The sequence below is a fragment of the Hyperolius riggenbachi genome, chromosome 10, assembly GCF_040937935.1.
Source record: "Hyperolius riggenbachi isolate aHypRig1 chromosome 10, aHypRig1.pri, whole genome shotgun sequence".
Classification (NCBI taxonomy): Eukaryota; Metazoa; Chordata; class Amphibia; order Anura; family Hyperoliidae; genus Hyperolius; species Hyperolius riggenbachi.
The window spans coordinates 22,133,685-22,155,526 of record NC_090655.1 but is presented as its reverse complement, the minus strand read 5'-3'; the positions used below and the strand labels follow the sequence as shown (position 1 = coordinate 22,155,526).

The window sequence follows — 21,842 nt, the reverse complement described above, 5'->3', positions numbered from 1 at the left end:
ATTTCTGGAGGGGTCCCAGAGCGATCGCATCGGGAATTGTGGTCAAATTGCAGACTTCCACAATTTGGAAATCGCTGACGCTTTGCTAAACACCGTCACTGGGTCCCAGGCCAAATAAGCAAAATCAAAGGAGTCTAGAAACTAGAGTGAAGCCTACCTTGCCCAGATCGCTTGTCAAGAAGCTGCAGTCCCAACCTAGGTGCTTCCCACAACAAAATGGCCCCCATTACAGTACATACAGTAGTTACATTGTTAGTGTGGTAGAAAAAAAAAAGTCAGTCCATCAAGTTCAAAAAAATGGGTATAACTCTCTCCTGCACCCTGATCCAAAGGAATGTGAAGAACTCTTACAAGGCTTTTGTCACTCACCCGTAAAAAGGTCAAAAATTCCCTCCCGACTCCAGATAGCAGTCAGATAAAATCCCTGGATAAACTCTGTTGGGAATTACATATTAATTATATCTATGTATGTCTTTCAATGCAAGGAAAGCATCTAAGCCCCCTTTCAATGCAGACCCATATGAGGGTGTTCTCAATTGATCCGGGAAACTTGGGCGCCCCCTATCGGCGGAAGGGTGGGCACGCCATAGGCGCCATTCAAAATATTGATTTTTAGGGGAAATTTGGGCACCAGTAGCGCCCCAAAATTACAGTTTCTCCAATTTCCCAAACCGGTGTATAACTCAAGGGTCTCTTTACCGTCTATTCCGAATTCTTGCTTCCTCACCCTTACCCTGCCCACAGAACAAGGTGCTTGGTAAAAGTCAACCATCATCTTATATAAGCAAACCTGGAGTGAGAGGGATATGTTGGCTGACATACGGTATTTATCTCCTTTTAAACAATGCAGATTGCCTGGCTGTCCTGCTGATCCTCTGCCTCTGATACTTTTAGCCACAGACCCTGAACAAGCATGCAGATCAGGTGCTCTGACTGAAGTGTGACTGCATTAGCTGCATGCTTGTTTCAGCTGTGTGATTTAGCCACTACTGCAGCCCCCAAAAAATCAGCAGGGCTGCCCGGCAACTGGTATTGTTTAAAAATAAAATAAATATGGCTGCCTCCATATACCCCTCGCTTAGGTGAGCTTTAAAGAGGCACTGTCGAGAAAATTTTAATATTTAAAACACACACACATAAGAAGTACATTTCTTCATGAGTAAAATGAGCCATAAATTACTTTTCTCCTATGTTGCTGTCACTTACATTAGGCAGTAGAAATCTGACATTACCGACAGATTTTGGACTAGACCATCTTCTCATAGGGGGGTTCTCAGGGTTTTCTTTATTTTTAAAAGCACTTAGTGAATGGCCGTTGCTCCGTCCAACTGCCAAAATAGTGTGCAGTGAGCAGGGAGGCTGGCCAGCATCTTTGTATAAAGATTTTTCAGGGAATGTCTTTATAAAGAATAAAGGCCTTGCTGAGAATCCCCCATGAAGAGATGGACTAGCCCAAAACCTGTCGGTGTTGTTAGATTTCTACTACCTACTGTAAGTGACAGCTACATAGGAGAAAAGTAATTTATGGCTCATTTTACTCTGGAAGAAATGTACCTCTTATGTGTATGTGTTTAAAATTTTAAGATTTTCGCGACAGTTCCTCGTTAAGCGGTCTTCCAAAATATTAATTAACAATTGATTTTAACCACTTTCCCCACCACTACAGTATATCTACGTCAGCTGTGGCACTCTCCAAGCCACAGCCACGTAGATATACTGACCTGCCTTAAGCCCTTTTGTGCAGGGACAGGTGCGCTTCAGAGCGCACCCCCCGGCACTGTCGGTTGCCTTACTAATTGGCAAAAGGGAACATGTTCCCTTGTAGCCAATTAGTGACCCCCCCGCGGATGAACGATCACCGCTGTAACAAACAGCGTGATCCTTCATCTCCCCCTCCTCCGTGCACAGATGGCTAAAAAAAATGTAAATAAAGCCGCCTCTCTCACCTTACCTCGTTCCAGCGATGAGCCTGCAGCCTGAGCATCCGATCCCAGCTCTGATCTCAGCCGCGTATTGCCGGTGACCCGGGTCCCGGCTTGATGACGTCATCAAGCCGGGACCCGGGTCACCGGCAATACGCGGCTGAGATCAGAGCTGGGATCGGATGCTCAGGCTGCAGGCTCATCGCTGGAACGAGGTAAGGTGAGAGAGGCAGCTTTATTTACATTTTTTTAGCATCTGTGCACGGAGGGGCTGCCTAATGGGGGGGGGGGGGGGTCATACATCTGGCTACCCACACTGGGGGGGGGGAGGGGGGGGGGGTTTGGGGGTGCAAAAAAACTGCCAGGCATCTGGGTAACTGGGGGGGATGACATCTGACAATGGGGGATCATTTGATTATCTGGGGGAGGGGGTAACCTAATACTGGGGGCACATCTGGCTATAATTGGTGGGGGGGGGGGGCAATTCTGGGGTTACATATGGCTATAAAGGGGGAAATTTTATCCGGGGGACACAACTGCCTATAATGAGGGGTGCCAATCCTGGCGGCGTTACTGTCTCTCTGTACTGGGGGGTGGTAGATACATGGGACACATCTGACTATACCGGGGTGCCGATATTGGGGTCACATCTGGCTAAACTGGGAAGGTTGGGCTGATACTCGGGGCACATCTGACTATATTAGGGGGGACATTAACTGGTGGAATGGTTTTATAAACTGTGGTACTTTTTATTTTTAAACTGGAATTGTTAAAAACTGAGAAATAATGCATTTTTTTAATTTTTGTTCCCTTTTTTCAATTAAAATGCCTAGAAAACAAAATTGTTCTTGTGACTAAATACCCCCCATTGAAAGCCTGGTTTGTCTTGAAAAAAACGATATATAGATCATTTAGGTGTAGTGAGTAGGGATAAAGTTATTGCTGATTGAATAGGGACACCGCTAAAGCGTCAAAACTGCTCTGGTCAATACGGGGAAAACAAGGTCTGGATGCGAAGTGGTTAAAGACACTATGGGCCTGATCCAATTCACTTTTTCTCCTTATGCTAGGTATGCACAATACAATTTTCTGACAGATTTACTGTCAGATCGATTATTTCCAACAGGTCCAATTTGATTTCCGATCGATATCAATTTTCCATAGACGTGAACAGAAAATGGATTGGAAATCAGATTTGACCAGATGGAAATAATCGATCTGACAGTAAATCTGTCAGAAAATTGTATCGTGTGTACCTAGCATGAGATTTCTCCTAGGTGATATGTCACACCTTATCAATGAGTTATTTTAAAAAGAAGAGGAAAAATTATTTCCTAAGACAAAACTTTGGAGGAAAAGGGAATTGGATGAGGGACTTTGAGTGTCCACTTCAAAATCTCAAAATTTGGAATTACTGACAGGGGAGTAACGTAGCTCTTATACTGGAGGACATCTCTCACTACCTATACTGGGGGAAGGGGGGGGGGGTGTCTACTTATACTGAGGGACACCTGCCAAATCTATACTGGGGGGTTACTTATACTGAGGGGAACCTCTCAGTAACTATACTGAGGGACTACTGATACTGGGGGATACCTCTTACCACTTATGCTAAAGAAGGCTACTTATACTCGGGAGACATCTCTAACTACATATACTGGGAGGGTAATGTAAACATGGGTCTACTTATACTGGGTGAACTACCTCTGGCTACCTATACTAGGGCGCTATCTCTGGTTACTTTTACTTGGTGGTTAACTCTAGCAACCTATACTGGGGAGACTTGTATCATTGCAAGAAAAGAAGCTATTATTATGGGACAAGGTGGTCTGATGGGGGAGGGGGGCGCAATTTCAGTGTTTGCCATAGGCGCTATGTCACCCAGATACGCCCCTGGCTGGGAACCCACCTCAAGTATTAGCCGACGGGGGCCGCTTCTATGCGTAATGCAGAGCAGCAGTGGTAGTGGAGTGTTATATGTTACCTGCTCCCGGTGGCATGACCAGTCCTCTAACATTCTTCAGTGCAGCTCATTGCCACGCCAAGCAGCCAACCACCCTCCAGCTTTTGTCCCCGTCACGTGACATGCAGAGACTGGAGCTGCAAGCTGATTGGTTGTACGGCGCAGCAATGAGCTGCACTGAAGAGGAGGGCAAGTCATGTGTAAAGCTCTGCTGCTACTCTGCATTACATACAGGAGCAGGCTGGACTCCCCTGAGCCCCCACACCTACCCACGACAGCGGGGTCATTGGGGCTATTGGTAAGCCAGTGATTACTAGAGTATCTTCCTGCACAAGCAGATATGGATTAAGATTTAATGGGGCAATAGATCTGGTGCCCCCTTGTGGTCCTTTTGGTAAGCTGAAGTAGAGAGAGGTCAAAGAAGGTGGCAGGTGGGCCCTTTGATGCTCACTAGGCCCTAAGCACTTGCCTTGGTTGCACAAGCCACCTCTTTTGCTAGATACCTGTTTTTTTTCTAAATCTAGAAACATACTTCAGCAAACAGAACAAACCCCAAATACCCGTATATACTCACATATAAGCCGACCCGCGTATAAGCCGACCCGCGTATAAGCCGAGGTACCCACTTTTTCAGCAGAAACCATGAAAAAGTGATTGACTCGCAAATAAGCCCCCTCCTCAATATAGCCCCTCCACAGTAGCCAGATGTTCCCCCAGTACAAGTCAGCACCCCACCCCATAGCCAGATGTGTCCCAAGAGTGATAAAGCTGTGTCCCCGATCATTGCACCGCTGACTCGTTGCTTGCACTCTCCGCTCTACAAGCCAGGGGACACAGGTAGTCTTGAGCAGTGCAATCTGCACACCATGTTGCAGGGGATGGAGGGCATGGACACAGCAGGGAGAAAGCTGGCAAGAGCAGGATCACTAGTACATGATCATTACGCTCCTCTGCCAGTAACAAAACCTGCTCCACCATCCGTTCTGCTCCATTGACTCGCATATAAGCCAGGGGGGAAACTTTTCAGCACATTTTTTGTGCTGAAAAATTAGGCTTATATGCGAGTATATACAGTAAGCGAAAAGCATAAAACCACTGGCACACAACACATAAGGTATTCAGTAAAGCGGAAGGGGAGGTACGCAGCATACAGTGCATCAGACACAGACACATTGTGAAATGACCTCTGAGAGCCACCATCAGCCTGTGCTCAGCCTGAGGGCTCCCCCTGCTGGTGCCGCCTGTGTCTGCGCGTGACAGATGAGGCTGCAAGAACATGCACGATTCAGAAAGGGAACATACACTTACGGCGTTATCCCCTAGGATGTCCAGCTTCTTCATCAGCTCACAGACTATGATGTCCTGAAGGAAACGGATCACACCCAATCAGTACAGACAAGGCAGCAAAGAGAGCTCCGTACGGAATACACAGGAGGCTGTCTACTTACTGTGACCCCCTCTGCTTCACAATACACCTGCAGGGGGCTCTTCCCTTCCGGGAAGGGAATGAGGTGGAAATTGATAGCGGGTGACCTGCGCTCGCGCTCCTGGGAAGATAAAAAAAAAAGGAAAATCAACAGAATCATACCGCACAACTTTTTGAGAAAAGAAAGAGGGGCATTATAGGACACGCCCCTGGCAGAATTCTCTAACCACGTCTCTAACACACCCCTCACCATGCATATCACAAAGAATTCAGAATCAAGAGATGTCGTTTTCAATCATTCAAACCACACTGGTCCCCTCCCTAGCATTAATTCAGAAGTCTTCATTTTAGCATTTGAAAATAAGAAATATATTATTATTATTTAGTAGTATTTATATAGCGCTGACATCTTCTGCAGCGCTGTAGAGTGTATAGTCTTGTCACTTAACCATTTCAGCCCGCAGGGATTTTTCACCGTATGCATCAGAGCAATTTTCACCTCCCATTCATTCGCTATTAACTTTATCACTACTTATCACAATTTATTGATCTATATCTTGTTTTTTCCACCACTAATTAGGGTTTCTTTGAGTGGTATATTTTGCTAAAAATTATTTTTTTATAAATGCATTTTAACAGGATTCATAAGAAAAAATGGAAAAAATTCATTATTTCTCAGGTTTAGGCCATTATAGCTTTAAAATAATCCAGGCTACCATAATTAAAACCTATGTATTTTATTTCCCAGTTTGTCTCGGTTATGACACCATTTAAATTTTGGCCCTATCACAATGTATGGCGCCAATATTTTATTTGGAAATAAAGGTGCATTTTTTCCGTTTTGTGTCCATTACTATTTACAAGCTTATAATTTAAAAAATGTTCGTAGTATACCCCCTTCACATGCATATTTAAAAATTTCAGACCCTTAGGTAACTATTTATGTTTTGGTTTTTTTTTGTAATTTTTTTTTTCCATTAAAAATTTTATTTGGATAATATATTGGTGTGGGAAATAAACAGTTAATTTTTAATGTTATTATGTGTAAATTGTAAAGTAAAAAATATGTAGATGTAGTTTTACTATTTGGCCACAAGATGGCCACCTTGAAATTGTTTTTTCTCCTTGTGCTTCTCACTAAGCGGAAGCACAAGGGGGATGCGGAAATTTTTACGTACAGAAAGACTGAAGCCTCTTGTGAGAGCGCTTTGGTTTTTCTGCTGGGGACATGGATCGGTGATCAGGAACCATGTTCCCCTTCACTGATCCCAGGGGACACCATGGGGGCGCGCCCGTAGCGCAGCACCGCAGCAGTGATGCTCACGTCAGTGTGGCAGAAATAGTTAAAGTCGCAATATGGCGAAAAATTGTAAAATTTAAAATACGTGGAAACTGACAAATAAGAAGTAATTTTTTTCCTGTGTAAAATGAGCCATAAATTACTTTTCTCCTATAATGCTGTCACTTACAGTAGATAGTAGAAATCTGACAGAAGCAACAGGTTTTGGACTAGTCCATCTCTTCATAGAGGATTCTGAGGGATTTATTTAGTCAGTTAACCTCCTTGGCGGTAAGCCGCGCAGGAGGTTTTCTCCGGCCCTGCTGGGCCGATTACTTTTTTTTTTTTGCTGCAGGCAGCTAGCACTTTGCTAGCTGCGTCAGCACACCGATCGCTGCCGCCCCGCGCTCGGTGACGTCATCCCGCCCCGTCGCCATGGCGACGGGGGAAGTCCTCCAGGAAATCCCGTTCTTTGAACGTACAAAGCTGTCGGCAGCGTGTGTACGCGACTTTAGGTTCCAGGCTACATAATGAACACACAGCAGTGGGTAAATGGAATTTGATGCTGTGGCTGCCCACCCCTCTTTAGTCATGGTACAAAAGTTTGACAGTTGTCTCAGTTTATTCTGCTGAAGACAGAGGTGTCCTTGGACAACTGGTCACAAAATAATCACCAAAAAATATCAGTGGGTAGGATGCTCTTTAAGACTTTGGCCGTCCCCTCCTACGAAATACACTGAAGGATATAATAACACCACATAGGCCCTTATTCAATTCGCTTTTTCTCCCTTTTTTTCCTAGGTGATATTTTCACACATTATCAATACGGATTCTCGCTTGGATTCCGCGGGAATTGCATTTCCGCATTGAAATTTGGAAATCGGTAATGCAAGTGTGGTAGGCAGATATCCGCGGAAATTTCCACCGACTTTAACATCAATTTTCTCAAAAACTACAAGGTCTTTTCCTCTTGTTCCTACTTTTCTGCTTAACATTCCCTGAAAATGTGGTGTTTCTAGCACCTATGGGGGATTTGCTATTAACCTCTAAAGTCGGCGTCATACTGCATAGCGGTCCCAATGCGGAATTTTGCGGTAATTTCTGCCGATTTTAACATCGATTTTCTCAAAAACGACAGGGTCTTTTTAAAATATTTTTTTCCTCTTGTTTTTAATTTTTCTGCTTAAAATACCCTGAAAATGTGGTGTTTTTAGAGCCTACGGGGGCTTTGCTATTAACCGCCAAAGTTGGCCACTGTTGACTAATGTAAAATGCAGAAAATTCGCATTACCGATATGCGGTATGATGCCGACTTTCGAGGTTAATAGAAAAGCCCCTATAGGTGCTAGAAACGCCAAACTTTCAGGGAATGTTAAGCAGACAAGTGGGAAGAAGAGGGAAAAAATTATTTCAAAAAGACCCTGTAGTTTTTGAGAAAATCAATGTTAAATTCGGCAGAAATTCATGCGAAAATCGTTAGCGGAAAGCGGAATCGGTAATTGGCAATGGCAGAAAGCGGATTTTCGGTGGAAATGGAAATTGGCATTTCCGACCATCCCTGCTTATTAATAAAATGGCTCTTAAAAATACTCTATAATTTTGACAGTTCCTTTTCACCTATTTTTCAGTACTTTCTCAATTGCAGAAAAGTTATTTTAAAAATTATGATTTTTTTTTTAAATGATGAAATTATTATGTAAAATTATCAGCAAGAAGAAAACGTAGGAGGAAAAAGTGAATGGATTAAGGGCCACAGTCTCATTTCTCCTTTTCTTACTTCTAGTTCCAGGATCCGGAACTCTAGGAGTTCATTCTGGTCTTTGGCATCCTGGACATCGTGTTTGAGTTTGGCTTCATCAGTCTCCATTTGTTTTATCTGCAGGAAATGAAGACACAGATGTTAGGCATGTCAGGGTGGAAGGGTAAGGTTAGGTCAAAATGGTAAACACCAACTTGCTTTATAACTTCTCAAACGCCAAGCACCGGATTCACGTTTCCCCAGGTGGTTGGGGGGGGGGGGGTGTAGGAAGGGAAATGGGTGATAGGGTGTGGCAACAATACAGCATTTTTGTTGGATTTGGATTTTATGCAGTGAACTTAAAACAAAACTTTGAGGTTTTACAAATATGGATACTTACTGTGGAAGGGGTCCACTGTCTCTGGAGGACCCCTCCCAAGGTAAGTATCCATATTTGTGCAACATTTCGGATGTAAAAATATATTTGCTTTTTCTTGAATGTGTGAAAGACAGAAAGGACGTCAGCGTGAGTCTCTTACTTTCTCCAGCAGCTCTTGGTTCCTCTTGTAGAGAGCTTGTTTCTCCTCGATCCACTTCATGTCCTTCACAACAAAAGAAGAGACAATAGCGAGAGTTCAGAGAACAGCAAAAACACAGCTCAGTCTATACTAAGTTTTTTTTTCTTAACTATCGAATTCAGGTTTGCAGGATTGCTAGCATTTTTTCCTCTTAGTAAATAAAGGCTTTTTTAGGAGGCAAACATAGTCATCTCTTGCCCAGGGCCGGTCTTAGACTTTTTTCTGCCTGAGGCAAACGTGTGAGCAAACTTGTCACTCCCACCCGGTTCGCTTCATTGTAAGTGGCAATGTAAACAAATCCTATGTTTAACAGAGTATGTTTACACACGTGCTTCCGCCCCGCTGGATCAGAGCATTTTTTGGGATGTGCTGAGGCAGATTTTTTTTTTTATTATGATTATTAAAGTAAGAAAAGATCCCAGAACTGGGCTTTAAGAATGCAAAATTGTACTTGTCAAAGCTTTTCCAACAAGAGGCTTTTGGGTTCCAGGTTCTCCGTGCCTTTATCAGGGTGGCCTATAACACCACTCCCATAAGTCCAACCCATAGGACCACATCCAGTCCATACCTAACATTGATGAAGACCAAAATAGGCTGAAACATTCTGTCCTCATGTAAAATTAAATAGACCTTTTAAAATTAGCAAGCTGCAGGTTGCCATTAAACTAGCCATTCTGAATATATGCAGCACCCACTATGTAATGCCGCAGTTTGCGTATCCGGAAGCCTCGGTGCCCCCGGGCACCCAAATTTCCCTTCTTTGCCACAATTTTTATAATGGGCGACTGCCCCTTTTTACTGTTCCGCTGGCGTAGTAGGGCACGACAAAACGATTTGTGTATTTCACTCACTGTCTCAAAACAATGCACAGTGAGGGCAAGGTAGTGTTCATTTGGAGGTAAAATTTACAAATGAGTTCAGTTTTCGGTAGACAGATTTGTACTCTGCCGTCCTTTTCAGTAGGGAGATTAAAGGTTCCTTTATGCCAAAAGCAAAAAGCCCTTTTGGTCCTGGTTCACAAAAAAATGATTTTCTACAAACGCTTCGGTACAAAAGAATACAGTGCTGTGTGGGTGGGTGCGTATTTTTCTAAAAAAGGAAGGGGGGGCTGAATATCACAGAGAAGCAAGTCGTCAAACCAATTTTCCCTTAATAGCGTAGATGCATTTGGAATCATTAGCATTGCAGATACTTCATCTCACTAATCCACCGTTTGATATTCTCTGCCCCGCTGGGGTTCTTTGCTTTGTGATTTTACAAAACAAGAATTTGTGCTAAATGGCAAAGACGGCGCACAGCGGAATGACGCAGGAGGTATTAATCATGGCCGTGCTGCAGTCTGATTGTTCTGACTTTGTACCCGCCAGCGCAGGTATTCAGGTAAGTCTGTGTAGATACATGATAAGATCAAAAAAACAAGCAATCAAAAGAAATGACGACAATGGCGCTCAATGCGGATAAAAGGGGGCAAGCTTCTTGAAGAGTGAGAGCAAGCATGTGAATGAAAAAATGTACATTTATCCTCTTCTCCAACAGATAAGCCACAACATTATGAGTTCTGAGATTAAAAAAAAAAAAATTTAAGTTCCCGGAAGAGTTAATAAGTTTACTTTCAAAAAAAAGTCGAAAAATCCTTCTGCTCTAGTGAAGTTTATTGCTAACGGCATTTCTTGACAAAAGGATACAGCTGTTATATACAACAATCAGCCACAAAATTAAAATCACCGATACCCCTTGACAAGTACCATGGTAACTAGATCATCAAGGTTTTCCACTCCCTCTGAGATTTTTTTTTTTTAGGCAGCAAGCAAACTGAGTTTTTTTTAAACGTAATCCGAAGTGGAGTGAGAGACATATGGAGGCTGCCATATTTATTTCCTTGTAAACAATGCAAGTTGCCTGCCTCAGTGATGATCGTAATCAGCTAATAACTATTACGCAACATTTTGGGTACATTTTTGCATTTACCCTTAGGCTACTTTCCCACCAAGACGTTGCGCTTTAGGGGACGTTATGGTCGCATAACGTGCCCCTAACGCAACGCATGGTGGTGTTGCAGTTGGACGTCAGATTGAGCTGCGTTATGCAGCTCTCAAAGCAGCCGCTCCAGGTTAGTGATAGGAAGTCCGGATCTTTTTAAGGATTCGGATCATTTGAATCGGATCATTGAAAAGATCCGGATCTTTGAACCAAATCATTTGAATCATTTTACTAGGGAAGCAGACTGGGTGAAATGACTAGCAGGACAGGACTTTCCCTGCACTATACATTCTGTATGTTCCTGTTTCTTCCAGACAGACATCCACTGTGAACCGAATCGTTCATTGTGATGATCCGGATGATTCGACTCACAAAAAAGATCCGGATCAAGTGAACGATTCGTTCATGATCCGGACAACACTACAGTCCCACCAGGAGTCTCCACAGTGCAGTGAATATTAAATAGCCATGTGGCTGGCTGCGGAGGAGGGGAGACCTCCTCCTCCAACATTACTGAGCATGTGCAAACAGTCTAAGGTGGCTTAGCCCAGTATAACGTACAGCATGCAGCACTTTGTTTTTAAGGTGCTGCGTTACTGTGTAACGCAACGTGGGCACTGTGAACAGCACACTGATTTTACAGTGCTGTGAGTTAACCTGCGTTACTGGCTGCTGTAACGTGGGACTTTAACGTCCCACTGTGAAACCAGCCTTATACATAATTACAGTTTGTAAATTAAATTGATTTCGTATATTGATTCGTAATGTCGCCTAAAATTCAGCGTAATTTCGTGCCGACTTTGGCAGTGAATATCTAAGCCCCTATACATGCTATTGACACCGAAATTGAAACGTATGTTAAGGAGAATAGTGGGTACCAGTCAAAAAAAAAATTTCCCCAAAAAGACCTTGTCGTTTTTTAGAAAATAGATTTTAAAAATGCAAAAATATTTTCTTTGCATATTTAAAATCAATTTTCTCAAAAACTACAATGTCTTTTTGAAAAATTCTTTTTGTGACTTGTACCCACTATTCTGCTTAACATATGTAGCAATTTTGGTGTCAATAGCATGTATGGGGTCTTTGCTGTTAACCTCCAGTCGGCACAAAATTTTGCAAAATTGCGCAAAAATTATACGAAAAACTAAGTGAAATTATGAAATGCTACTATTGCTTACGAAATTAATTATGATGTTCCCTGAAATTTCGCATTATGATTATGATGCGTAAATGCGAATTCGATGCGAAATTTCGGCCCACCTGGCTATCCTGCTGATCCTGTAAAGCCCCATACACACGTAGCAGATAACGATCGCCTTAGCTGATAGTTGCAAAAGCGCAGGCTGTAAACAATATGTCTGCTTCCATGAATCAGGAAGTAGAAACAGTGCTGATTGATTTTAGGATTTGTATCAGATGTAACAAAAAAATGTATTTTGTTTAAATGTTATTATGCTGTTGTGTATCTTTTAGAGCAGAGAGGAGTTCTGAGTTCAGGTCCACTTTAACTCTTCCTGCACTGGAAACAAAATGAGACTCTTCTCTTTGCTACTAATGTTCTATTTCTTAGCTGTACTACACATACAATTCATTATATCATAAGTCTATTTTCACTTAAGAATCCCTTTCATAAAAACAGATCAAAACAATTTTGTACACACTACACAGGAAGGCTATACACATTTAGTTCAAGTTCAGTATACAAAGCCTAGATTTTGGTGTAAAAGTTAATTTTGTTTAGAGGACTGAAGTGCAATAAAAAAAAGATAATGAGCCACGCTTGAGACCTCAGCACCCGTGGCACACGGTACGTGACATGTCATGGCACACGGTACATGAAATGTCGTGGCACACGGTACGTGACAGGTCGTGGCACACGGTACGTGACATGTCGTGGCACACGGTACGTGAAAAGTCGTGGCACACGGTACGTGAAATGTCGTGGCACACGGTACGTGACATGTCGTGGCACACGGTACGTGAAAAGTCGTGGCACACGGTACGTGAAATGTCGTGGCACACGGTACGTGAAATGTCGTGGCTCACGGTACGTGAAATGTCGTGGCTCACGGTACGTGAAATGTCGTGGCACACGGTACGTGACATGTCGTGGCACACGGTACGTGACATGTCGTGGCACACGGTACGTGACATGTCGTGGCACACGGTACGTGACATGTCGTGGCACACGGTACGTGACATGTCGTGGCACACGGTACGTGACATGTCGTGGCACACGGTACGTGAAATGTCGTGGCTCACGGTACGTGAAATGTCGTGGCACACGGTACGTAAAATGTCGTGGCACACGGTACGTGACATGTCGTGGCACACGGTACGTGACATGTCGTGGCACACGGTACGTGACATGTCGTGGCACACGGTACGTGACATGTCGTGGCACACGGTACGTGACATGTCGTGGCACACGGTACGTGAAATGTCGTGGCACACGGTACGTGAAATGTCGTGGCACACGGTACGTGAAATGTCGTGGCACACGGTACGTGAAATGTCGTGGCACACGGTACGTGAAATGTCGTGGCTCACGGTACGTGAAATGTCGTGGCACACGGTACGTAAAATGTCGTGGCACACGGTACGTGACATGTCGTGGCACACGGTACGTGACATGTCGTGGCACACGGTACGTGACATGTCGTGGCACACGGTACGTGACATGTCGTGGCACACGGTACGTGACATGTCGTGGCACACGGTACGTGACATGTCGTGGCACACGGTACGTGACATGTCGTGGCACACGGTACGTGAAATGTCGTGGCACACGGTACGTGAAATGTCGTGGCACACGGTACGTGAAATGTCGTGGCACACGGTACGTGAAATGTCGTGGCACACGGTACGTGAAATGTCGTGGCTCACGGTACGTGAAATGTCGTGGCACACGGTACGTGAAATGTCGTGGCACACGGTACGTGAAATGTCGTGGCACACGGTACGTGAAATGTCGTGGCACACGGTACGTGAAATGTCGTGGCACACGGTACGTGAAATGTCGTGGCACACGGTACGTGAAATGTCGTGGTACACAGCAAGCCTCAAATACCGATCAGTCATACTGTCAATCTAAGCCCCTCTATTAGTGTTTATAACATCACATCTCACCTGTCCCTGCTCAGACATGGCCTTCTCGAAGTCTTCCAGTCTTGCTTGATAATAAACGATCTCACACTGAAGCTGCTCTCGGGTCTGCAAATACCAAATACAAAAACGTCAGAAACGTACGGTTTAAGCAAACCTACAAGGGTTCACAAGCATTGCACAGTATACTCACCTTCACTTCCCTCTCTGCATCCAGGGTACCACCCACTTGTTCCTGCAGAAGAGCATAAGCCCGCTGTAAAGCTTGGTACTCCATGGTCAGCTGTCGGAACCTCAGTTCGGTCTCTTCTTTGGCCATACCCTGATTAGAAGACAAAACAGTATTTAAAGGACACCCAAGGTGACATGTGACATGATGAGATAGACATGTGTATGTACAGTGCCTAGCACAGATATATAACTATGCTGTGTTCCTTTTTTTCTTTCTGCGCCTGAAAGAGTTAAACATCTCGTATGTAAGTGACAGTTCCTGTCTGAGTCAGGACTGGGTCAGACTATAGTGTGACCCTCACTGATGAAAAATTCCAACTATAAAACACTTTCCTAGCAGAAAATGTCTTCTGAGAGCAGGAAAGCGATAAAAAGGGTCAATAGTTCATAGATTTTAGCTCTGGCATATTTTATATTTTATTTTAATGAATGTGTCAAAGAAAACCTGAACTGAAAATTAAAGTCAAAATAAGTATACACAAGTCATACTTACCTCCCGTGTAATCTACTTCTCAATCTCTTTCTCTTCTCCCGCGTCCTGTTTGTCCACTGTGATCAAGGGAATTCTCCGTCCTCCATTCTGAAAATGGCCATTACCCCATAACAGCTTTCTGGTCAGCACACTGTTAAACTGTAACATCGTCCACTTGAGCCATAGGGAAACATGGACATTACCGGGCACATCAGTTGTCCACTCAGCTATAACTGACAGCAACTGATATATAACTGACAGCAACTGATATATTTCAGTTCTGACAAAATGTTGTCAGAACTGGAAGGGATCATTGTCAGAAGAAAATGGTGAGCTTCTGAGTGGAACTGATGGCAAGGTAACTATTTAATGTTCATTTGAAGTTACCTCATGTGTTTATTTTAAATAATTTTACTCAGTACAGGTTCTCTTTAAGCAAAACAATAAAACAGTAAAAACTTAAAAAATAGATTAAATATAAAATAGAACTGGGGAATATCTTTAAAAGTCATTTTTAGGGGAAGGAAGATAGATAAAATTGTTTATTTCATTAGTTTAGTTTCACCTCGGGTGTCCTTCAAGTGTATTGACAATAAAAAAAAATATACAGCCAAAGGCTCTAGAAAGTGCGAACGAAGACCAAAACGATTTTTATAATGCAGAGAGCTGGTGGGAGTTCTGTTCTGTGGGATTTTATGTACCTTGTTGTCTGTATCTGTTCTGGAGAGGACTTTCCTTCATTTTCTGTCTTGTTATTCACAACACAATAGGAAATGCAGAATATAATGGGACGTAACACTCACAGATCTCCACAGATTGGTTTCCACTAGGGTTGGCCATGCCTAGGAGAAATCATGGAGAAGCGTAAGATCAGTTTGATCAGCTTGATTTGTAAAGCTCTGATTTGCTTGTCATGATCATGTGTTAAACTAGGAAGTCATCCCAGCAAACCAGAACCTTACAAATTTATCAGCTGATCAAACTGATCACATGCTTTCCCATGAGTTATCCTAGGCAAGGCCATCCCTAGTTTCCACTTACATAACTGTACTTACCTCCAGACAATTTCGCCATTGCAAACCATCATTCGTGCAACGTTATGGGAGTGATGGCCACCCTTTAGCAGGGCCGGCCTTAGGTTTCACAGCGCCCTGAGCGTATCCAGATTTTGGTGCCCCCCCCCTCCCCCAGACTCCGACGCCCGACTCCTCAGTTTATAAAACCACGACTCCGACTCCGGGTGCCCAAAATTGCCCCAACTGCACAGTCCTGGCTACTAGACTTGTATATGTAAGCAGATCCTCCACTTTAGTGTATATATATATATATATATATATATATATATATATATATATATATATATACTCTGCCTATATATACTAAAGGGGGGATCTGCCTACATTTACAAGACAAGTAGCCTATATACACTAGGGAGGGGGATCTGCCTATCTATACACTAAAGGGGGGATCTGCCTACATATACAAGACGAGCAGCCTATATACACGAGGGGGGGGGATCTGCCTATTATAGACAACCCCCCCTAGTGTATATAGGCTGCTAGTCTTGTATATGTAGGCAGCTCCCCCCTTTAGTGTATATGTAGGCAGATCCCCCCTTTAGTGTATATAGGCAGATCCCCTTTAGTGTATATGTAGGCAGATCCCCCCTTAGTGTGTGTGTGTGTGTGTGTGTATACATAATATATATACATATATATATATATATATATATATATATATATATATATATATATATATATATATATATATATAATCCCCCTTAGTGTATATATAGTGTATTAGGCTGCAAGTTTCCCCTTTAGTTAGGCAGCAGATTAGCCCGCTCGCCCCCCCCCCCCCCCCCCCCCATCAATCATAGAATAGGAGGGAGGGAGCCTTACTTTTGGTGGTCACTTGGGGAGCAGGAGAGGAGATGGCCAGGTCTCGCAGGACTCAGGAGGACAGTCGCAGCTTTAGCAAGTCTGTGTAAGGGTAGGAGGCTGCACAGGCTTGATAACGGGCGGACGTCACTCCTGAAATGTTGCATGTATGATGCGTTAGCCTTGTCAATCTGTATGTACACCTGAACTTTGTACTTATGATACAGAAAGAGCTAAATGACTTCAATAATGGTCCTGGGTTGTCTTCAAGTTGCCTCTACTGAATCCTCTCCTTGGCCAAAGAGGTCTGACCTTCAGCACGTCGCCTAACTATTTTGTGACATGTTAGTAAGTGAAATGGTTTCCCCCCCAAAAAACATCCTTAGAGTGAAATGGACATTAGACAATGACTAACACAATGACAACAACAATGATAATGAATCAAAGCACTGTAGAAAACATCAACACAAAAGAAATAAACCAGAAATGGATAAATCACCTCCTCCACGTCCTCGTCTGGCGTGCAGGGAGTGCGATCTGTGCGGTCCGTGTGGTAGGAAATGGAAGAACCATCGGAATCCAGTGAGGCTTCTTCATCATAGCCAAAGAATGTTTCCACAACGGGCTACAAAACCGAGATTAGAATGAAAAATGTATCAATTCACAGAACAAGTCAGACTTAAAGTACACCTGTAACAATATAAAGTCCCTGGAGGTACTTATCTCGGGAGGGGGAAGCCTCAGGATCCTAATGAGGCTTCCCCTTCCTCTTTAGCTTTGGGGATCCAGCGCTGGCTCCTCTAAAAGTTCGCCCAACAAGCACTGCACAAGAGCTGTAACACGCAGCAATATTGACCTCCGGGGCTGCAGCGCGGGCAAGTTAGAAGCTCTCCGCTCAGGCTCCAGCAGAAAGAGACAAGCCCAATCGGGTCCCCTCTACTGCGCAGGCTCAGGAGCCCTGAAGGTAGATATTGCCACACGTGGATTTCAGGGGCTTTATGCGCTGGATCCAGGAGGCTGAATCGGATGGGGGAAGCCTAATTAGGATCCAGAGGTACCCAGTGTCTGGATGGGAGGTGGAAAAGCTGAGGAAATCCACCTGCTGGCCAAGCAGCAGTAACCCTGTGTTATCACTCACAATAGAAACCTGCAGCAAGTCTTCACTGTGAGCAGCAACACCTGATTACTGCTGCTTGGCCAGCAAGTGGATTTCCTCAGCTTTCCCACCTCCCAGTCCGACACTGTAAGTACCCCCCGGTGATTGTTTCTTTAATTTCCTTTAAATGGTGTCCAGAATGATACACCAAGAAAATAGAAAACTGAAAAAAATGTCAACAAGCAGGACCAGCGTTAGCATATGGTCATCCCGGGCAATTGCCCCAGGGCCCCTAAGCACTGGAAACCCCCTCCCCAGGCCTCACCCTGACTTTTGCTCTAGGGGGCTCTGCAAACTTTTTGGCAACTCTGCTGTGTAACCGCTTTAAGCATTTGATAAAGAGCATGTAGCCTGAAACGTCATGCTGGATTGCTGCTGTTTAACCGCCTTTTGGAAATTCATCGATGAATTAGGATTTCTCATCCAAGAAAAGGTCAAGTTCGGTTGGATTTGTATTGTACTGACAGCATAGTAACTCACCTATCATGGTTGGCTCATAGCCCCATTAGTCCATGCTCCCCACCTTCACAGTAACCTGTTGCATGTTGTTATTACGTAAGAACATGCACCAGGCCATTGAGAAGAGGCGCCCTGGTGAGGATGAGGATGAGAGCAGCACATAGACGTGTGTGCCAGCAGGAGCCGGTGAGTTGCTATGCTGCTAAAAATGGTGCAGGGTGTCACGAATGATACGGAAGTTGAGACGATTAGCGATTCTGTATCGTTCCGCAAAACAGAGCAGAATGTCACTTTGTGTTTAAATGTACAACAGATGTCTTTTCCTTCTCTTCTGAGTGAAAGCAAACCCATCACCCACACTGGAAATTAATTCCTTGCTGGCCAGTAACTTTTTAGTTAGCCAAGGGGTGTGAAACCCTAGCATGGTATAATACATCAAAGGTTGTTCTAGCTGGTCACGCTCAGCCGCTAATTGAGCACCAAAAATTCCTTTCATCCAGGGGGAGCCAAAGGAAGCTAGCTCCCCAGGGGTCCCCTGCCAACGTCAGACAGAGAGGCACCGCTGGGGAACAGGTTAAAGAGAATCTGTATTGTTAAAATCGCACAAAAGTAAACATACCAGTGCGTTAGGGGACATCTCCTATTACCCTCTGTTACAATTTCGCAGCTCCTTGCCGCATTAAAAGTGGTTAAAAACAGTTTTAAAAAGTTTGTTTATAAACAAACAAAATGGCCACCAAAACAGGAAGTAGGATGATGTACAGTATGTCCACACATAGAAAATACATCCATACACAAGCAGGCTGTATACACCCTTCCTTTTGAATCTCAAGAGATCATTTGTGTTTCTTTCCCCTTGCAGTTCTCATGCACTGAAGTTTCAGGCTGCTCGGTTCTTCCTGCAAACAGCTTTGCCTTTGTCTGTAATTCCTCAGTATGTGAAAGCCCAGCCAGCTCAGAGGACGATTTATCCAGCTTGTAAAAGATAGGAGAGAAGCTGCCCTAATCTAAATAATACACAGGCAGTGTGCATAGAGGGGCCTGGAAGGGGGAGTTCATAGCAGAACCACAACACTGAAGAACTTGGCAGCCTTCCAGACACAGGCTGACAAGTCTGACAGGGGAAAGATACATTGATTTATTACAGAGACTGTGATAGTAAAAAGTGCTGCAGTAAGCCAGAACACATTAGAATAGCTTTTGGAACGTGTAGGATGATAAAAAACAGGATGCAATTTTTGTTACGGAGTCTCTTTAATATGTATGTAGTTTATAATTTCGGTCTGTTAAATGAAAACCGTGTATAGCACAGCAATGAAATATAATCTTATTCGTTAAAATCTGACCAATGTGCTGATATAAAATTCATAACCATAACCCGTCCGGTTATTGGTGTACGACCCTTCTCGGGGACAGGACAGCCTAACGCACTCACTCACGCCCACCGACGCACGCCCACCAACGCGTTGCGCCCGCCCACGTACACCCTGACGAAGCTCGCAAGTGGGCGGGCGCAACGCGTCGGTGGGCGGGTCTGAATCACGTGACCTGGAGCGCTCCTCACGGCTGCAACATCACGATAGCAGGACACGGCATCAGTGCGCGTTCCCCGCCATACGGCAACGCAGCAGAGCCTACGCTGTCCGATGATCCATACCTTGGTGGTGAATCGTTCAAATGACATCGCAGTGACGGTAACTGAATGACGGAACTACTCATGGTGAGACTATCTGGACTCTGCTATAAGTAGCTTGCAAGCTGAAGAGGATTCCGATTGCTCTTCATTATTAAGCACATACTACTCTCTCCCCCTCTCTGAAGATACGGCTAAACTGGTACCGGTACCGCTAGGGGTGGTTGAGTGTGTGGTGCGTGATGAAGGTGCGGATGGTGGTGTGCTCAATACAGGCTACTTTTAATTGATTTTAATTTGGCTACACATGATTGGATTCGGTGTCACAATAAAGCTAATTTTCTATTTTTGCATATACCTAGGATCTCTCCCATTTTTATTGCTTATAATATTATACAACATATTTTGGTGGGGCTGATCCCTCACATTGAGGTGTGGGTATTACAATTTAAGGTGGCTGTTGATATAGGCAAAGTTTATTTATGATTTTGGATTACAAAATATACCTAAAGGCCTATGATTCTGAAACCAAGGACTTTGCATTTATTTTCCCAGAAGGAGATATCCCCACACAGACTCCATTTCGGCTAAGTAAACTGTAATAAGTAGTTTTAATATTTTAATCGAGTAATCTAAATATGTGATGATTGGAGCTCTCTGCATAGCGAGGGCCCTGCTATGAAGGGAAGGATAATTATCTATATTGGATGTGACGCGATTGAGATATCAAAGCTATAAATTGTATATGTGATATTGATAAGACTGATCGAAAAGAAATCTATTATTTAGGTTAGGGTAACAAGGCTGGGTTGGTAATTCTATAGACAATAGGTCTGCTCTCAGGAATTCTTTGCTTTGAGAAGCAATGGTATGTATAGGACAGCCATAAAGGTAATTAGAGCATGTGGTTCTCATCATTGGGGGCAGGGTGTGCATTCCTCAAGCCATAGCAGTACAATGAAGCTGTTAGAATTCTGGATTTAACTAGTTTGACCATGCGCTTTGGGATAAAGGAACAGTTAACTAAAGCATCTAGATTCAGTAGTCGACCAATAGAGACTACAGCATTATTTAATTGGACCAATCACAGATAGCATCGTGTTATACTGTGGGTCCATCCCATTTTAGTTATACAGGGTACTGAGGCGGGAAGGGGTCTCTTTTTCCTTGTCCCTTCAGCTTTACACACTTATGCTGCATACACACTTGAGATAAAAGTCTCTGGAAAAGGCAAGATCACAGACCAATTATACCCCATTCCATGTAGTATGAGAGCCATACTCTACACAGTCTATTCTATGGAGCTGAACTCCCCATCAGATAAAATCTTTGCAAGATGCTGCATACAAAGATGCCCGTACACATTCAAAAGATCATTATCTGCAAAAGATCTCTTCCTGCAAAATGCATTCATAGTCTATGAGATCTGCAGATCCTCATACATACCTTGTTTAACAGACTTCATCTGCATATCTGGCAATCATCTGCAGATCTGAAAATCAATCCTGGTGGATCTGATCTGCAGATGATTGCCTGTTAAACAAGGTGTGTATGATGATCTGCAGATCTCATAGACTATGAATGCATTTTGCAGGAATGGATCTATTGCAGGAACAGATCTTTTGCAGATAATGATCTTTTGAATGTGTACGGGCATCTTTGTGTGCAGCATCTTGCAAAGATTATTATCTGATGGGGAGTTCAGCTCCATAGAATAGACTGTGTAGAGTATGGCTCTCATACTACATGGAATGGGGTATAATTGGTCTGTGATCTTGCCTTTTCCAGAGACTTTTATCTCAAGTGTGTATGCAGCATAACACACACTCACACATGCACACAGACACATCAACAGACATGCAGACATACAAGCCAATACAATAGGTTTTTATTAATATACTTGCAGATTACTCAGCAATCAATTTGTTCATCTTTTGTAATCATTTATAATGTAACTAAGATTTGTACCTTTATTGATTTATTTTTTGAATATTCATGGAAGATCAATAATGCTAAATAA

At 43.6% G+C, this 21,842-nt stretch overlaps 1 protein-coding gene across 17 annotated transcripts in view; it reads right to left on the bottom strand.

Moving 5' to 3' along the window:
- The window catches only part of JAKMIP3 (Janus kinase and microtubule interacting protein 3), a 157,353-nt gene that overhangs the window by 70,617 nt on the left and 64,894 nt on the right, over nucleotides 1–21,842 (bottom strand). For 11 of the 17 annotated variants that reach the window (XM_068258192.1, XM_068258193.1, XM_068258191.1 and 8 more), the window contains 7 exons: nucleotides 17,074–17,199; nucleotides 14,185–14,313; nucleotides 14,016–14,099; nucleotides 8,868–8,930; nucleotides 8,368–8,466; nucleotides 5,334–5,432; nucleotides 5,188–5,247 (listed from right to left, as the gene is read on the bottom strand). In XM_068258192.1, coding sequence (XP_068114293.1) covers nucleotides 5,188–5,247; nucleotides 5,334–5,432; nucleotides 8,368–8,466; nucleotides 8,868–8,930; nucleotides 14,016–14,099; nucleotides 14,185–14,313; nucleotides 17,074–17,199 — 660 coding nt within the window. The remainder of the gene's footprint in view (nucleotides 1–5,187; nucleotides 5,248–5,333; nucleotides 5,433–8,367; nucleotides 8,467–8,867; nucleotides 8,931–14,015; nucleotides 14,100–14,184; nucleotides 14,314–17,073; nucleotides 17,200–21,842) is intronic. The other 6 variants (XM_068258195.1, XM_068258197.1, XM_068258199.1 and 3 more) reach the window with 1 other exon arrangement.